At 29.1% G+C, this 13,740-nt stretch overlaps 1 protein-coding gene across 13 annotated transcripts in view; it reads left to right on the top strand.

Annotated features, from left to right (window-relative positions):
* The window catches only part of LOC142332044 (cleavage and polyadenylation specificity factor subunit 6-like), a 150,892-nt gene that overhangs the window by 60,472 nt on the left and 76,680 nt on the right, over window positions 1-13,740 (top strand). For all 13 annotated transcript variants that reach the window (XR_012758129.1, XR_012758128.1, XR_012758131.1 and 10 more), the window contains 2 exons: window positions 10,493-10,576; window positions 13,436-13,608. Coding sequence is in view for 9 of the 13 variants with exons in the window: in XM_075378155.1 (XP_075234270.1) it covers window positions 10,493-10,576; window positions 13,436-13,607 (256 nt within the window). In the remaining 4 variants the exon portion in view is untranslated. The remainder of the gene's footprint in view (window positions 1-10,492; window positions 10,577-13,435; window positions 13,609-13,740) is intronic.

Here is a 13,740-nt window from a genome sequence, read left to right as displayed (position 1 = left end):
TTAACCACATGTCTCAGGAGTGGTCAGCCTAAGTCTGTTCAAGACTACACATCTACCAGTACATTTACAATTATATGCCAGACTGCGCACAGATGCCTCAGCATATCTGCAGACTGCTGTTGAGATAATGTCACTATGCTGTTACTCTGTAACCTGGTATACATAAGTAAATAAAATAAATTCTGTTTTTAACATAAAATTCTTGAACAAAGTAAAGTACATCTTGCACTTTTGCTAGCCAATTGTTGCAGCTAGCTAAAAATTAACATGTACGACCTGGACAATTCTACCAATTTAGAGAAAAAAGATCAACTCATTTGAAAAAATAAGGTGCACACAGTTAAAAGATTCTTGTTACTTTTTGATCAAATCTTGAGTGTGAACGAGTGCGTGTGTTTTATGCAAATGAAAAAAGGGCAATTTGTTGATGGCCATGGAAGTTTCCCCGCAGTGGTTTCTTTGATTTTTTTGTTATACTTTGGAGTAATTATGGTTAGTTGCTAATTGTTATTGAATCGATTCTTTGTTACTTCTGGTTCTGCATTAGTATTATATCTCTCAGGATTGAAAATTTTATTTTGATGGTTTTAATAATGGGAATTATTTATTGTTGATGTTAACTTTAAAAAATAAAGTTAATCAACATTTTTAATAAAACCTCATGATGATGTGATTTATAGAATCTAAAAAAATCTTTAAATTTCTGTACATTTATTGAAGGACAACAAACATTGATTCTGATAAACTTTAAAACATGTTTTTAGTGTTAACAGGCAGAGTTTTAATATTATCATCTTTATAACAAAAGACCTAAAATTATTAGGCTTGCTTATAAATGATGACCTTTTACTTATCTCGTTTGCTTTTTTCTTCACATTCCTGTATTTTTCTGTTATCTTAATATTGCCCATTATCTGTCTTCTTTCTGCTTGCGTCCTTTTGCCAATCCATTTGTGATACTTATGCTGGTATTCTCTCTTTATCATTATTTCCACTGCTTCTTATCTCATGTTTTTCAGTCTTTTTTTTCTTATATCATTCCATCCTTTTTTCACATTTGTGATTCAAAGTTCTTTTAGTCTTTATTCATTTGTTCTCCACATTTTTCATTCTGTATTCCCATCTTAGTAAAAATTATTTGTACAAAAACCACTTGTTTTTAGAAAGTGTTTGCTTATGCTGTAATGTAAAATAAAGATTGTTTTTATCCCCTGAAGTATTTTAAATATCATTAAGTGGTTGTAAAATATCTTAAGTGTAGTTTGTTGAATGTAAAATGTTTCTTCAGAGGAGGGAACAGTTTATATGTATATATATTTATTATTTTTTCTGATTATGTTAGATTTGGTCAGCATGCCAAGAATAAATAAATTATATGTATGTTTTGGTCTCACTTGATAATTAGTTGATGTAAGTATGTTTTGATCCTTCCCGTTATTTTTTTTATAAATTTTACTAGTAACAAATATCTTTTACAATATAATTCATATAATAAACATGTAAAATAGTTATACAGCTACTTAAAACTAATAGATAAATAATGTGTTCTTTTAAGTTACTAAAAATAATCTTGCATATAAATGCGAAAGTATTTCTGTTAGTGTGTTTGCAACAGTATCACGCAAGAATCAACTGACAGATTGCTTTCAAATTTTCAGGATACAATTGTGGTATCGTAGGGATGGTTTAAGTTACAGATTGAGGTCCAAAAGCCCTCTTGGGAGATTAAGATGTTAAAGATGAAAAGATTAATCCTTTTGTCATTATATTTTTGTCACCATGGCTGCAGAAATATAATGAAGTAAAAGGATTTAAATATCTGTAAAATATTTAATTTTCTCACAACCATGAGGATAACGAACCATTAGGTTCCATCACGGGTTCAGGTGATGGAACCTCCCGACTAGACAGTTGGGTGAGCGAAGCGAGCCCTGACGTACTATTTATAATAATAAAACCATGTAATATTATAGTTAAAAAAATTAGACATAATAATATTCTGGAGGAATTATTTGCAATTAACTTTGCAACTCTTAACTTCCCGAAATTTAATCCCATATAAAGAAGTCAAATTGCAATGCAAAAAAATAACGGAAATGATTATTTGTCTCGGTAACTAACCTATTCAATACAGATGTGGTTAGAGAGAAATATTGAACGTAAAATATTGTATAGATGGCTCAAAGATATTTTAATAGTATGTTGAAGATAAGTAGAAATAGAATAAGGGATGATGTTATAATAGAACAACTATGAGACGAGTATATGTTGGTAGAGGATTAGAAGAACAGATTGAGGATGGTTCTGACATGTTTATAGAATGAGAGAGGAAAGATTACATGAACAAATGCTGCCTTAGATGAAGATGGAAGACTTAGGATAGACCAAGAATAAATAAAAGTACATGGTGATTAAAGATTGGAGAAGGGAAGTTGGATGAGAGATTGTTTATTTGTAATTAAAGGAAAAACAAGTGCCAATTACATGAAGTACAGTATTATAAAAAAAAAAACTATGAAAATGTAATAAAAAACAAAATACTCAAGCACACATTTAAGCTTGTGTCAAAGTTTTGCTAATTTTTCTATCAACCCTTAATTTCATTTAATTGTTATCTTTTATGTTGTTCTTGTTCAATTTAGGTGCTATTGTTATTGATCTTTATTTTCTGATTGTTCACACTATCTCAATTAATTAGTATGTCAGTCAGGGATTATTTTTAAAAATTAAAGTAACAAACTGGTACACCATTTGAGTATGGTGAATAAGAAATACATTGTAATTAAAAACAAATCATTTCAACAGATAGTGTTATTTGAAATATGATTCTGTATAGGGCTACAGTAATATTAGAAAATTAAATAATACTTTTAGGGTGCATTTGAGTTTTATTACTTATCGTTAACTTGTATGACATTATAACATTATTGAATATATGGTGATGGAGATGTGGTGGTGGTATGTTGAAAGAAATTGTAGAATATCATTTTTAAAAATGCAGCAAAATTTTGTGAATAAAAAAAAAATACTGTTAAGACATGTGGTTTTGTAATTGTTTTTATTTTTCTGTTTTAGTTTACTCTGTGATTTTATTCCTTTTTTTATGTTGGAAATCCCTTTACTAGATTTTTTCTATATTATAAACTGTAACATATCTACATTAGCTAATTATGTTATCTTACTTGCAAGAGTTAAGATTTTATTTGTTTATATTTTCTTTATCCTGTCTCAGAGCAGTCTGCTTTACAGATAGTTCCTGTTCAATTTTGTCTAGTGTAAGATTAACTTTAATTCTGATGATCTTTATGGGCTATGTTTGCTAAGTCTATTGAAATTCTACCATTTTCTTCCCTTTCTTCTATTTATCTTAGTTGGGATGTCGGTGCTAGTTCCTGAATTTATGTAGCTGTTTACATAGAGAAAATTATTTTTTGTTACTGTTGGTCAGGACTTTTAATCTAGTAATTTGTGAAACCGTATGCAATTGTTAATTTTATTTCTAAAAAAGATTTTTGTGCACTTCGATTTCTACTTTTAGTTGTACTATTTCTATATTGCTGTGTGAAAAATTTTCTTTAAATCATTTGATAATTATTATAGCGATGCTTCTAGTTTAAATTTTGCTAGTTCTACTTGAAAAAATTGAACATTGCAGGTCAGTTGGATAAAGGTGAATGTACTCTAGATCATTTCTTAGGCTTCTACCCAAAACGTTTTAAACAACGTGAATAAACACTGGAAAATTTCATTTCGGTGGCTGAACTTTGATTGTGGAATAAATTGGGTGTAATAAGCTTTGTATGAAACATATTGAAAAATGTTTATTTATTTAAATTGTAGTTATTATTCAAATTAAAAAGAAAAAATCATTGAAGAATGATTGCTCTTCTCAAATCAAGAATAAATAAATGCTTTCATAATCATTGCAGATTTCACTGCATTATACTTTTCTGGAAAAGCTATAATTACTGACATTTTAAAAATGAGTTTTTGGAACAGCTGATAAAAGTTACAGATGAAGGAGGTTAATATTCAAGATCTACTTTTTACAGGAAAGAAAATTGGAGCCTAGATTTAAAGCTTAAAAAATTTCTTCTACTGCCAGTCTGTAATAGTAATTTTTTTCAGGGACAATGCGAAATCACTGCTAATTTACTTAAGTGAAAATGCAACCTTAAATCCTAAAGATTTGTGATGTACAAAATCTAAAAACTTAACCAAGATGACTGGTGCATTTTCCATTATTAGTATTATAATATGAAATAGTTTGAAATGATTAAGCGCGAAACAAAAGGTGTTTATTTCAAAATTCTATTATGGTTGGTTGGTGTACATTGTTCCTTTCTGTACAGCTTAAACATTTATGCAAAAATGTGAGTCTGTTTCTTACTTCTTAACTGACAGCAGTCGGACAACTAATGGCTCAAAGAATGCTTACAGTTTTTAAAGTCTCTTATCTTTGCTTGGAGCCTGTGAAGAAAAAGCTGTAATTTATATTTAGCTACAAATTGTAAATTATCACTTTCTTGATAACTGTTCAACAAAAATTGCAGTCACCAGGAATGCTAAAGTAGTATGTGAAAAAATGTTGTAGCCAAAATGTGTCAAAGCTAATCTACAACTCCAAAGTGTGGACTCAGAAATGTCTTAGTACATGCTAAGGATCATTTGTCAAAACAGGGTTTTTATAGTTAAAGTTAAAAAAAAGAAAACCATGGAAAATGTTGCAAAACCTTTTTGCCCAGGATCTTAGCAATGAAAATCTTCAGGAACTTGTCCCGAATATAGAAAACAAGACAAGAATCTTGTAAGGTATGACAGAACCATTTGTGCCAACAGCTTTATAAAATTTCAATTCTGAAGATGAAAATTACCATTGATTTTTAGAAATTCACCTAGTGATAGGCATTTTGCAATGCTACCTAATATGAGGTTATTATTCATTGTCTTTTACATGAAAAGAACTCAATGTAAAACATAACCAAAATCATCACCTGTAGTTTACAAATGTGATGAAACCAATTAACACTGTTTTTCACTTAACACCCATGACCAAATAATACTGATATTGACTGGATATTTAGTATTTTCATAGATTATATAGCCTTCAGTTAGTATTAATTTTGTACTTTGAATTCATGTGTAATACATGCATATTAGAGATAAGCGTTTCTGTTTCTGCCAAATGAAAATGAAGCGTTGAAAAAAAAACAAACTTTGTCCAAACTGTTTATGAAAAACAGGTTGAATTATTAATTTGTTAATGTTCACTCTCATTTTTCCATTACATTGCTTAACTAACTGCATGTTTTTTGTGTTTAAAAATAACTGTTTCATTTTATTATTTTTTCAACGCTTTGGCTGCAGTATACAGGATGTTTCAGTTGATGCTAACAAATATATCATTTTATCACAAGATTTGACAGTTTTATAACCCTTTTATTCTGCACTTTAATATTTCAGTATTTTCGTGAACAAGGTTTATTTGATTTTTGAAACTGTTCAATCTTAGCAGTTAGCTTACAGCGTATTTAATATTGATAAAACAACAGTTTACTGGAAAAATGACTTGTTCTTAGAAAATGGCAAATGGTTTATTCACTTTATAGCTTTTGTTACTTAATGTTTGTTAGAGTTAGTCGAGAGCTCTGTTTGGTGATTCAACATGTTAGCTATGCAGCATTACTCTTGGACAGGAAAAAACAATTCGTTCCAAAGTGAAACAGTTTAGTCAAACTGTTTGGTATTTTCTGACATATCACTACTGTATATAGTATAATCTTTTTAATTTTTAAGTTATATATATTACATGTTAGTGCTGTTCTTGTAAATGACCTTGGCATCAAATTTGTGCCAAATGAAATTATTTCTTAAAAATCAAAATGTGAATTAAATTTAACCCATTTGTACTGAATTTCTTGTAAGCAATATTCTAACTTTTGAAAACTGTAAAATTCAGTGTACAATCTAATTAAAAAATTATCATATTTTATATTGAAAAAAGTGTTTAGTTTTCGTTTTGCTAATGTTGAGATTTAATTTTTTTGTCCTTGATGTTACTTGGGCTATATATTATTATTGCTTCCATTTCATTTTATATAAAGCAATGGCAAATACACAGATCCTTTAACTGAAATTTTCATTCAATTCATACATGTTTGTGCAAGCACATGTAGATTTCCATGTAGAGGTAGAAAATTTAAGGCATAGCATCATGAATACTGTGAATTTGGGAATCTTAATCGAACAATAAACTAGCTTTTTAAAAAAAATCATCCACTGTAATTCAAATTATGACAACTTTGCATTTATTTAAGTTAACCCTTCGCAGGCAGAAACCCATATATGGGCTACCTGTACTTACACTGGAGGGCAGAAACCCATATATGAGTCTGTGAATGTGACCGTCTATTTGTCTTAATGTAGTTACATATAAATTCCAAGAGATGACAGGAGATGTTCTTTCAGTAATTTTGAGACTGGAATTCCTGATACAAAGTGATTGGGAACAATTTTACTTAAGTTATCAAATGAGTTCAATGACCGTACCTATGTAACAAGACGAGTGGATTATTTTTTTTGTTTTTCACTCATTTTTAAGTAATTGTTTACAAACTGTTCTTCTAAAACTTCATTTTCAGCTTGATTCAGTTAAATTCAAACAAAATTTTTGAGACAAAAATTCAGAAGGAAATGAATCAAAATATTTATATTGTTATTATAATAAAACCATATTTTACTATTCCCTGCCTAGGAATTATTTCAAAATTGCTTTTTTTATATTACCAACAATGTTTCAACTGTTACTATTATTATTCATTGTCTTTTACATGAAAAGAACTCAATGTAAAACACAACCAAAATCATCACCTGTAGTTTACAAATTCTAGTGTGCTCAGTGAGACTTGTGCCTGTTTTGTGTAAGCTTTTTCTTGTGAGGTAATTATAATACAGTGTTCCTTAACAAGACTGGTGGCAGAATTCAGCAGAAACTCAATAAATATGTTTTTATGCATGAGTGCATGTTTTAAATTACTTTAAATAGTTTTGCATGAACTTTTTTTTTTGTAAATGTCTTCCTCCTACAGCCATAAAACATCGCTGCCTGCGAAGGGTTAATTGTTTGTCAGCTGAAATTTTTTTTTTTAAGTGAAATTGAAATAGTAAAACATTCAAGTAAAAAAAAAGTTGATAATTTTTCATTAAAACAGCAGTTAGTGTACAAATGAGAGTAGAATATTGGTGTTGGGTGTTTTTTTTTTTGTTGGTTCATTGCAGGCAATTACTCAAACTGTATTTTTATTATTGCAATAGATTCCCTTTAATTTGGATTGTGTCTATTGGTTAATTTAAACTTTTTTTTTAACAAAAAATATATTTTACTGTTCTAGTGATGGCTAATTATTTATTGAATAAACAGCTGCATACTTTATAATACACAATTCATACAAATGTATAATTCAGTAATGATTGTAAAAACACCCACATCATTCTACATGAGTTTAACATGAATGATTTCTAAAAACATATCATATCATAGGAATATATGTTTTTTATTTATTATTATTATAGTTTATATTTACTACTTATATTTCTTTACAAATTGTCGTGAATTCTTGGTTATTAAATTTATAAAATAATTAATTTTTTTAAAATTAAAATAAATGTTATTGGAGGTGAAATCTTAAGTTTAATATTTCTGTATTTCCTTGCATTGTAGCTGATGACTAGATTTAAGCAGATAAGTTTAAAAAGTTCCTGTTTAAAATCTGCATACGGGAAAACATTTTTGCTGCATGCCCTTCAAAGTAATTCCTATCAGCACACACTTTCACCGATGTCTATAAAGTTTAGAGGAACCCATTTTTTTACGTGTTATTTTTGTAGTCACTTTGTTGCATTGACAATTATTTTACCAGCATTCTTATATATTTTTCTCTCCAGAGCATTTTTCAAGTGAGGAAACAAGTAACAACATGTGGTGGAAATGTGGGAGGGCATGGCAAATGCTCCACAGTTGTTGCAGCTGTGGAGTTGAAAAAAAAAAAAAACAGTTGTTGCATTATGTTGTGCCATTACTCGGACAAGCATGGTTGAATCTGCTGATGCAAAAACTCAATTCTTTTTTTCTTGTTTTATGAGCTTCGTTTTTATTGCATGTTGTAAATGACAAAGAATTTTGTATCGTATTTCCTTGTTCACTGCTGCCCTTCAGGAGTAGTAATTTGTACTGAACAGTACTGTGCAAATAAAAGAGCATTTAACATAATGTTTCGTATACTCCTTTCCAAAGAAAATTGCTATGACTGCTGTAATCAAATGATGTTGTTTTCCACTCTGATGATTTACATTTTGTCTATGGATCATACAAAATACACCATATCTATCTAGTGATTAGGTCTCTTGACAGTATCATGCAATTATATTTTTGATCTGCAGAGAACATTTCGCACAGTGTTGACAAACGTAATCCACATTGAACCATTATGGAGGGGAATACTGTGGTAACTACCAACTAATATTTCAACTGTTGATGCTATTTCCGTGAGTTTTTCTTCAATCACTTCGAAAACCATTTTCAACATAGATAATCTGTGGAGATAGATGGTGTCCACTACAAATGTTATCTTCAAACAATAAGACCTTAATTTTGTCATGTCAATTCTCCATGCACTTGTTCAAGCAATGTTAATTTTTCTTGATTGTATTTTTTTAAGTAACACCCCAAATTTGATATTTTATTTCAACAGCCATAACACACAAAAAAAAAAAACAGCTGTTGTAGTATTATTGTATGCTAGTCAGGGAACATATTGTGACATCATGAGTGCTGGTAACACAAAAATAAAAAATTCCTCTATTATGATTGCTATTTTAATTTTAAATTATGAGGTAGTTGTGGGAACTTTTTGAATCTACCTTCTATATTAGTTAACATATCATTCAGTGTGTTCTGTTACAGACTTTCTAAACAATATGCTAATTAATGCACCTGCTTTTATATTAAATAATGCAGATTTTGCAATTTAAAAATCTGCTCTACAGTGTATTTTTAATTCAGTTTTTATTTAATTACAGCATCAGGATATTTCTGTTATTTTCTATTTCAAACATCCATTGCAGATAATATAATATCTAAAGTAAATTACTTAGTAGATTAAATTTGTCTTTGCCTGAAATTATAAAGAACTGATGAGTACATCTAGTTATTTACTAGTGATTGATTTCATAAAGAAAAATTCAGAAGTATACACAAATTAACTTATATTATCTATCTTAATATATATTTTTTTAAATTAATATAACTATTTGTCAGTAAACTCATTTAAATATTTGTACTTTACTTATTGTAACAAGATTTTTCTTGTAAATGTCTCTGATTAAATTGTGTGTGTATTTTATATTTTAAATTTTATTACAAATAAGGGTACATAATAACTGTTTTCACTATATAACATTTATTGTATGAATTCGTTACTCTTCATTATACTGAATTCCATTGTTTGTTCAACAAAGATAGTTGAAATATATGATTGAAATACAAAATAAGTAATGTTTATAGTTGGTACATCTACATTATTTATTGAAAGCCAAATGGATTCTTATCTGTCACTTTGATTTATGACTTGAGGATGTTTCTGTTCTGTTATTATTTGATAATTTTATTTGTGTTCAGTTATCTGCTATCTGATATAATGCACATATTGTATTATTTATGTTAATGGGGATAACTTGCATTAAAAATTTGTCTTAACTGTAGCCAAACAAACGAGTGAAAACTACTGGCCCAGTTCAAGTGGAAACATATTACTGTAAACTAGATCCTGCATGTATTCATCCCTAACCATCCATTTCATTAAAAATAATTTATTATTTTTTAGCCGGTTCATTTTGTAATTTATTTTTATACCGCGTTGCATTATTTTTTAAAAACTAATTCATTTCTTTTCTTGAATTCTAAATTAAATGATAATTTTGATATATTGAAGTCATGAATGATGGAAATAGAAATAGTTACATCATGCTTGTTAATGAAATATAGAAAAGATTAAAGGTTTTTTGGTTTTTGAATTGGCATAAAGAAACATCTCTTGAGGTTTCTACTGTTTCGGTGAACGATTACTTAATCTACCATTGATGGCACAAAACTTCATAGTGATGGGCATTAGTTGGTTTCCATTATTTTAATTTAAAGAAGTTAGTAGATATTCATAATTATAATGACTGATTTGATATAATAATGTTGTAACTTGGTTCCATCGTGCGCATGTACACTCGTGCATGTGAATGTGTGTGCACGCACATACAACTTGATTGTAAACTTGTTTTCCAATATCCATCGTACTTAAAATTTGAGTATTGTGCTTACTATAAAGTAGTGTTTCTTTATATAAAAAATTTGAAAGTATTTTAAACTTACAAGGAATGCTTTACTATCTTTTATTGTTTTCAACCACGGGAAGTTTTTCTTAATGTTATTATTTATTTTCAGTGCCACGCGGCAAGCAGTGAGAGTACGCGTGAAATCTCCTCCTGAGCCACCAGATGCAACAGCTGTTGTTAGCTCAAAAACCAGGTTTGTTTAAATTATAATTATAATTAAAAATAACCGAAATTGTATGTTGGTTATACAACCATAAGGGGGACAAAAATAATTTTAATATCCATGATTCATCATGTGAAAATACATACAGTTAAACGTCTATCAAAATTTGATGAGTTGAAAGATGACAATTAATAGAAACCTTGCTTTCATGCTTCATGGCTACTCTCGGCTGTGACTGATCTTAAGTCTTTAGAATGTGTAATGAGATTACACATTGTGATTAAGTATGATACCCTTTAGAAACAGAATATTTGCTGCTTATTGGTTTGGCATTTATGTTATGATCATACTATGGATGGTTTTGATTCTGTTAAGAACATTTCTTCAAGGTGTTTTTATATAGTTTAAACTGCTCTCGCTCTTCGTCCACTGACACCAGATCCCTTCTATGAATAACATCACTTGAAGCCACTTATCTGCTGTCACAAATCTTCTGAAGAGGTTAAAGGAAGTATACCAAAGAAAAGAATAAATCTATATTACAGACAGATATTTTTGTTTATGTTTTAATTTAAATTTTTAAATGTCTGTCTGTTATGTAATGGACAATTAATGTGAAACGGGAAAAGAAAATATTTTACAGGGCATGTTGAAGTTACATTTGTTCTCTACTAACACATCATGTTTTATTGAATTTTATCCTCATTTTTTGCGATTAGCTGTTTGCAAAATAGTGTATGTAAACAGTGCACTATCTAGTGTGCTTCACAATCTAGTGTAGTTAAATAGTGTGCAAGGTTGAATTTTTAACAACCAAAAAGCGAATCCTGGTGACATTCATGAGCCATTGATGATGGTTTAACTTTATCAAACTAATATAAATAGGTGACCAAGAAAATTTCTTAACACATACAGATGTTAAAACATTTAAGGATATGTGTTTACATTCAAAAATCACTGAGCCAGTCTCGCAACATAATTATGGTTTGCTATGTACATCGGGTGCTATGCTGAAGCTTATGCGAGTTAATATTTCAATTCATTTGTTTGTATTCAACAGATTTGGCATCCGGCAATTTTCACTTATTGAATTAAAAGTAGAACTTTAAAGTGGTTCATTTCACCATAGATGAAGGGACCAAGTTAGGGCCTGGAGGAAAACTGTCAGATTTCTGAATTGATTAGATGAGAAAACTGGTTCAGCATAGGGGAAAATGTATAGCTTTAAATTGTGCCTGCATAAAAAATGAAGGTTAACTCTTGCAGCTAAAAAATTAAAAATTTGAAATTTAGTTTAATTCAACATCTTTTTCTGTTAGCAACTGTGAATTATTTTTCAGCTGTCTCTTGCATTTGATTTCTAAGATCCTCTCCAACATAAGCTCTTCATTAAATTTTTTTTATTCTGAAATTAAACTATTAATTTCTAGCTTTGTAAACGTAATAATTTTTTTTAAAAATTAAGCAGAAGTAACACCAGTATGAGAAAATAATCTAAATCCTTTATAGTTAATTAAAATAAGAATTGGTTGAGTTCACTTGAACTCAATCACATTTTTATGTTAAACTGATTTTTCGATTAGTAAATTTATTGTCTTAATTTTAAACATAAATAAGAATAAAATAATTCTCTTTTAGTAGTGTTTCTAGAAACTACAATATAGAGCTCTGTAGCTCTTCTATATTAACCTTCTTGATTTCTCAGTTGTCAAATGCCACAGAGAGTGATTTTTTTTATCATCTCCGGTTGCAATTCAAGACAGCCTGTGTTGAGTTTTTTAAATTAATTTTTCAATCCACCTATAATTAATTTTAAACTAGTTTAATTAATTAAATCAGAGTTAATTTAAACTCTGTTTTAATGTTTGTTATCGTTTAGTTAAAAAATTGAACGGGCATTTTTACTTCCTTGTATGAAGTAAAGGAAGTATATTGAAGATACACACTTACGTATGTACTTGTGTATCTCGCATAATTCAAAAATGATTAGCCGCAGGATGTTAAAATTTTGGATTTATGACTGTTGTAACATCTAGTTGTGCACCACCCTTTTGATTGCAATCGACTGGACCAAAAACATCCAAAATAAAAAAAAAAATTGGATTTGGACTTTTTCTTAACTGCAGTAATAAGCCCTCATTGAGAGCTTTTCAACGGTGTATCATAAATTGTACTTTTTTTTTTATTCCAGCATTATATCCAAAAAGAATTTTAATTATAATGTATTTGGATCTTATGAGGGAAAGCACATAGATTCAAATCTGACTTCATCTTTTGTTTTTAACTTTTTTTTTCATTTAAATATATTGATTGTTAATATATATTAACCTCTGATTGTAAAAAAAATAAATAATAATACAATAATAACAATAAAATAAAAAATTAAAAAATATCTTAAGTTATTAATGAAAACATTTTATGTACTATTCATTTTAAAGAAATGTGTATATGTAATTTAATAGGCTACAAGGCAGTCATGTGATGTCCACATCAGACTTTTATTTATTGAAATAGAAATATTCATCTATAAGATGAAATTTAGTTCATACACTTATTTACTTAATTGTAGAAACTGTATTATTAATATAAGACTTCTTAGATTAGTCTTTGTGAAGCAGGCGAGATTAATGTCAATAAACAGGTTAATGTGAGTCATTTATGCGTGGTGCTCAGAATATGAGATAAGATAATCAGAGGGATTCTCCTAGTTTAGCTAGTTTGTGATGTAAAAAATTTGACAGTGACATGTATATTTGTTATTTTCAGCTAATTTGTTCATTGTTAACAAACTGCTCTTTAGGAAATCTTTCTTTTAAGTTAAATTAAGGTTATATAACTAAGTGGTTATATTGATTGTGAAATATAAATTGATTTAATATTATCCTTCAGATATTATGATGAAAGATACAGAGAACGAGATAGAGATAGAGAACGCGAGCGTGAAAGGGAAAGGGAAAGAGAATCTAGCCGAAGAGATCCAGAAAGGGAACGTGAACGGGAAAGAGAACGAGAACGTAGAGAAGAACGTGGTGAATCATCTCATCGTAGTTCTCGCCATTAAGGTGAGTGAAGTGTGTTTATTGTTGTCGCTGTATGCCGAAACAATGGTTGATATCACTTTCTAAATAGTACTTATTAATATTAACGTTATTGCATATGGAAACATTATTGAGAAGGTAAGAACGCTAGTTATT

The sequence above is a fragment of the Lycorma delicatula genome, chromosome 11, assembly GCF_047948215.1.
Source record: "Lycorma delicatula isolate Av1 chromosome 11, ASM4794821v1, whole genome shotgun sequence".
Lineage (NCBI taxonomy): Eukaryota > Metazoa > Arthropoda > Insecta > Hemiptera > Fulgoridae > Lycorma > Lycorma delicatula.
The sequence above is the reverse complement of the archived record's forward strand: the minus strand, read 5'-3'. Positions and strand labels throughout refer to the sequence as shown.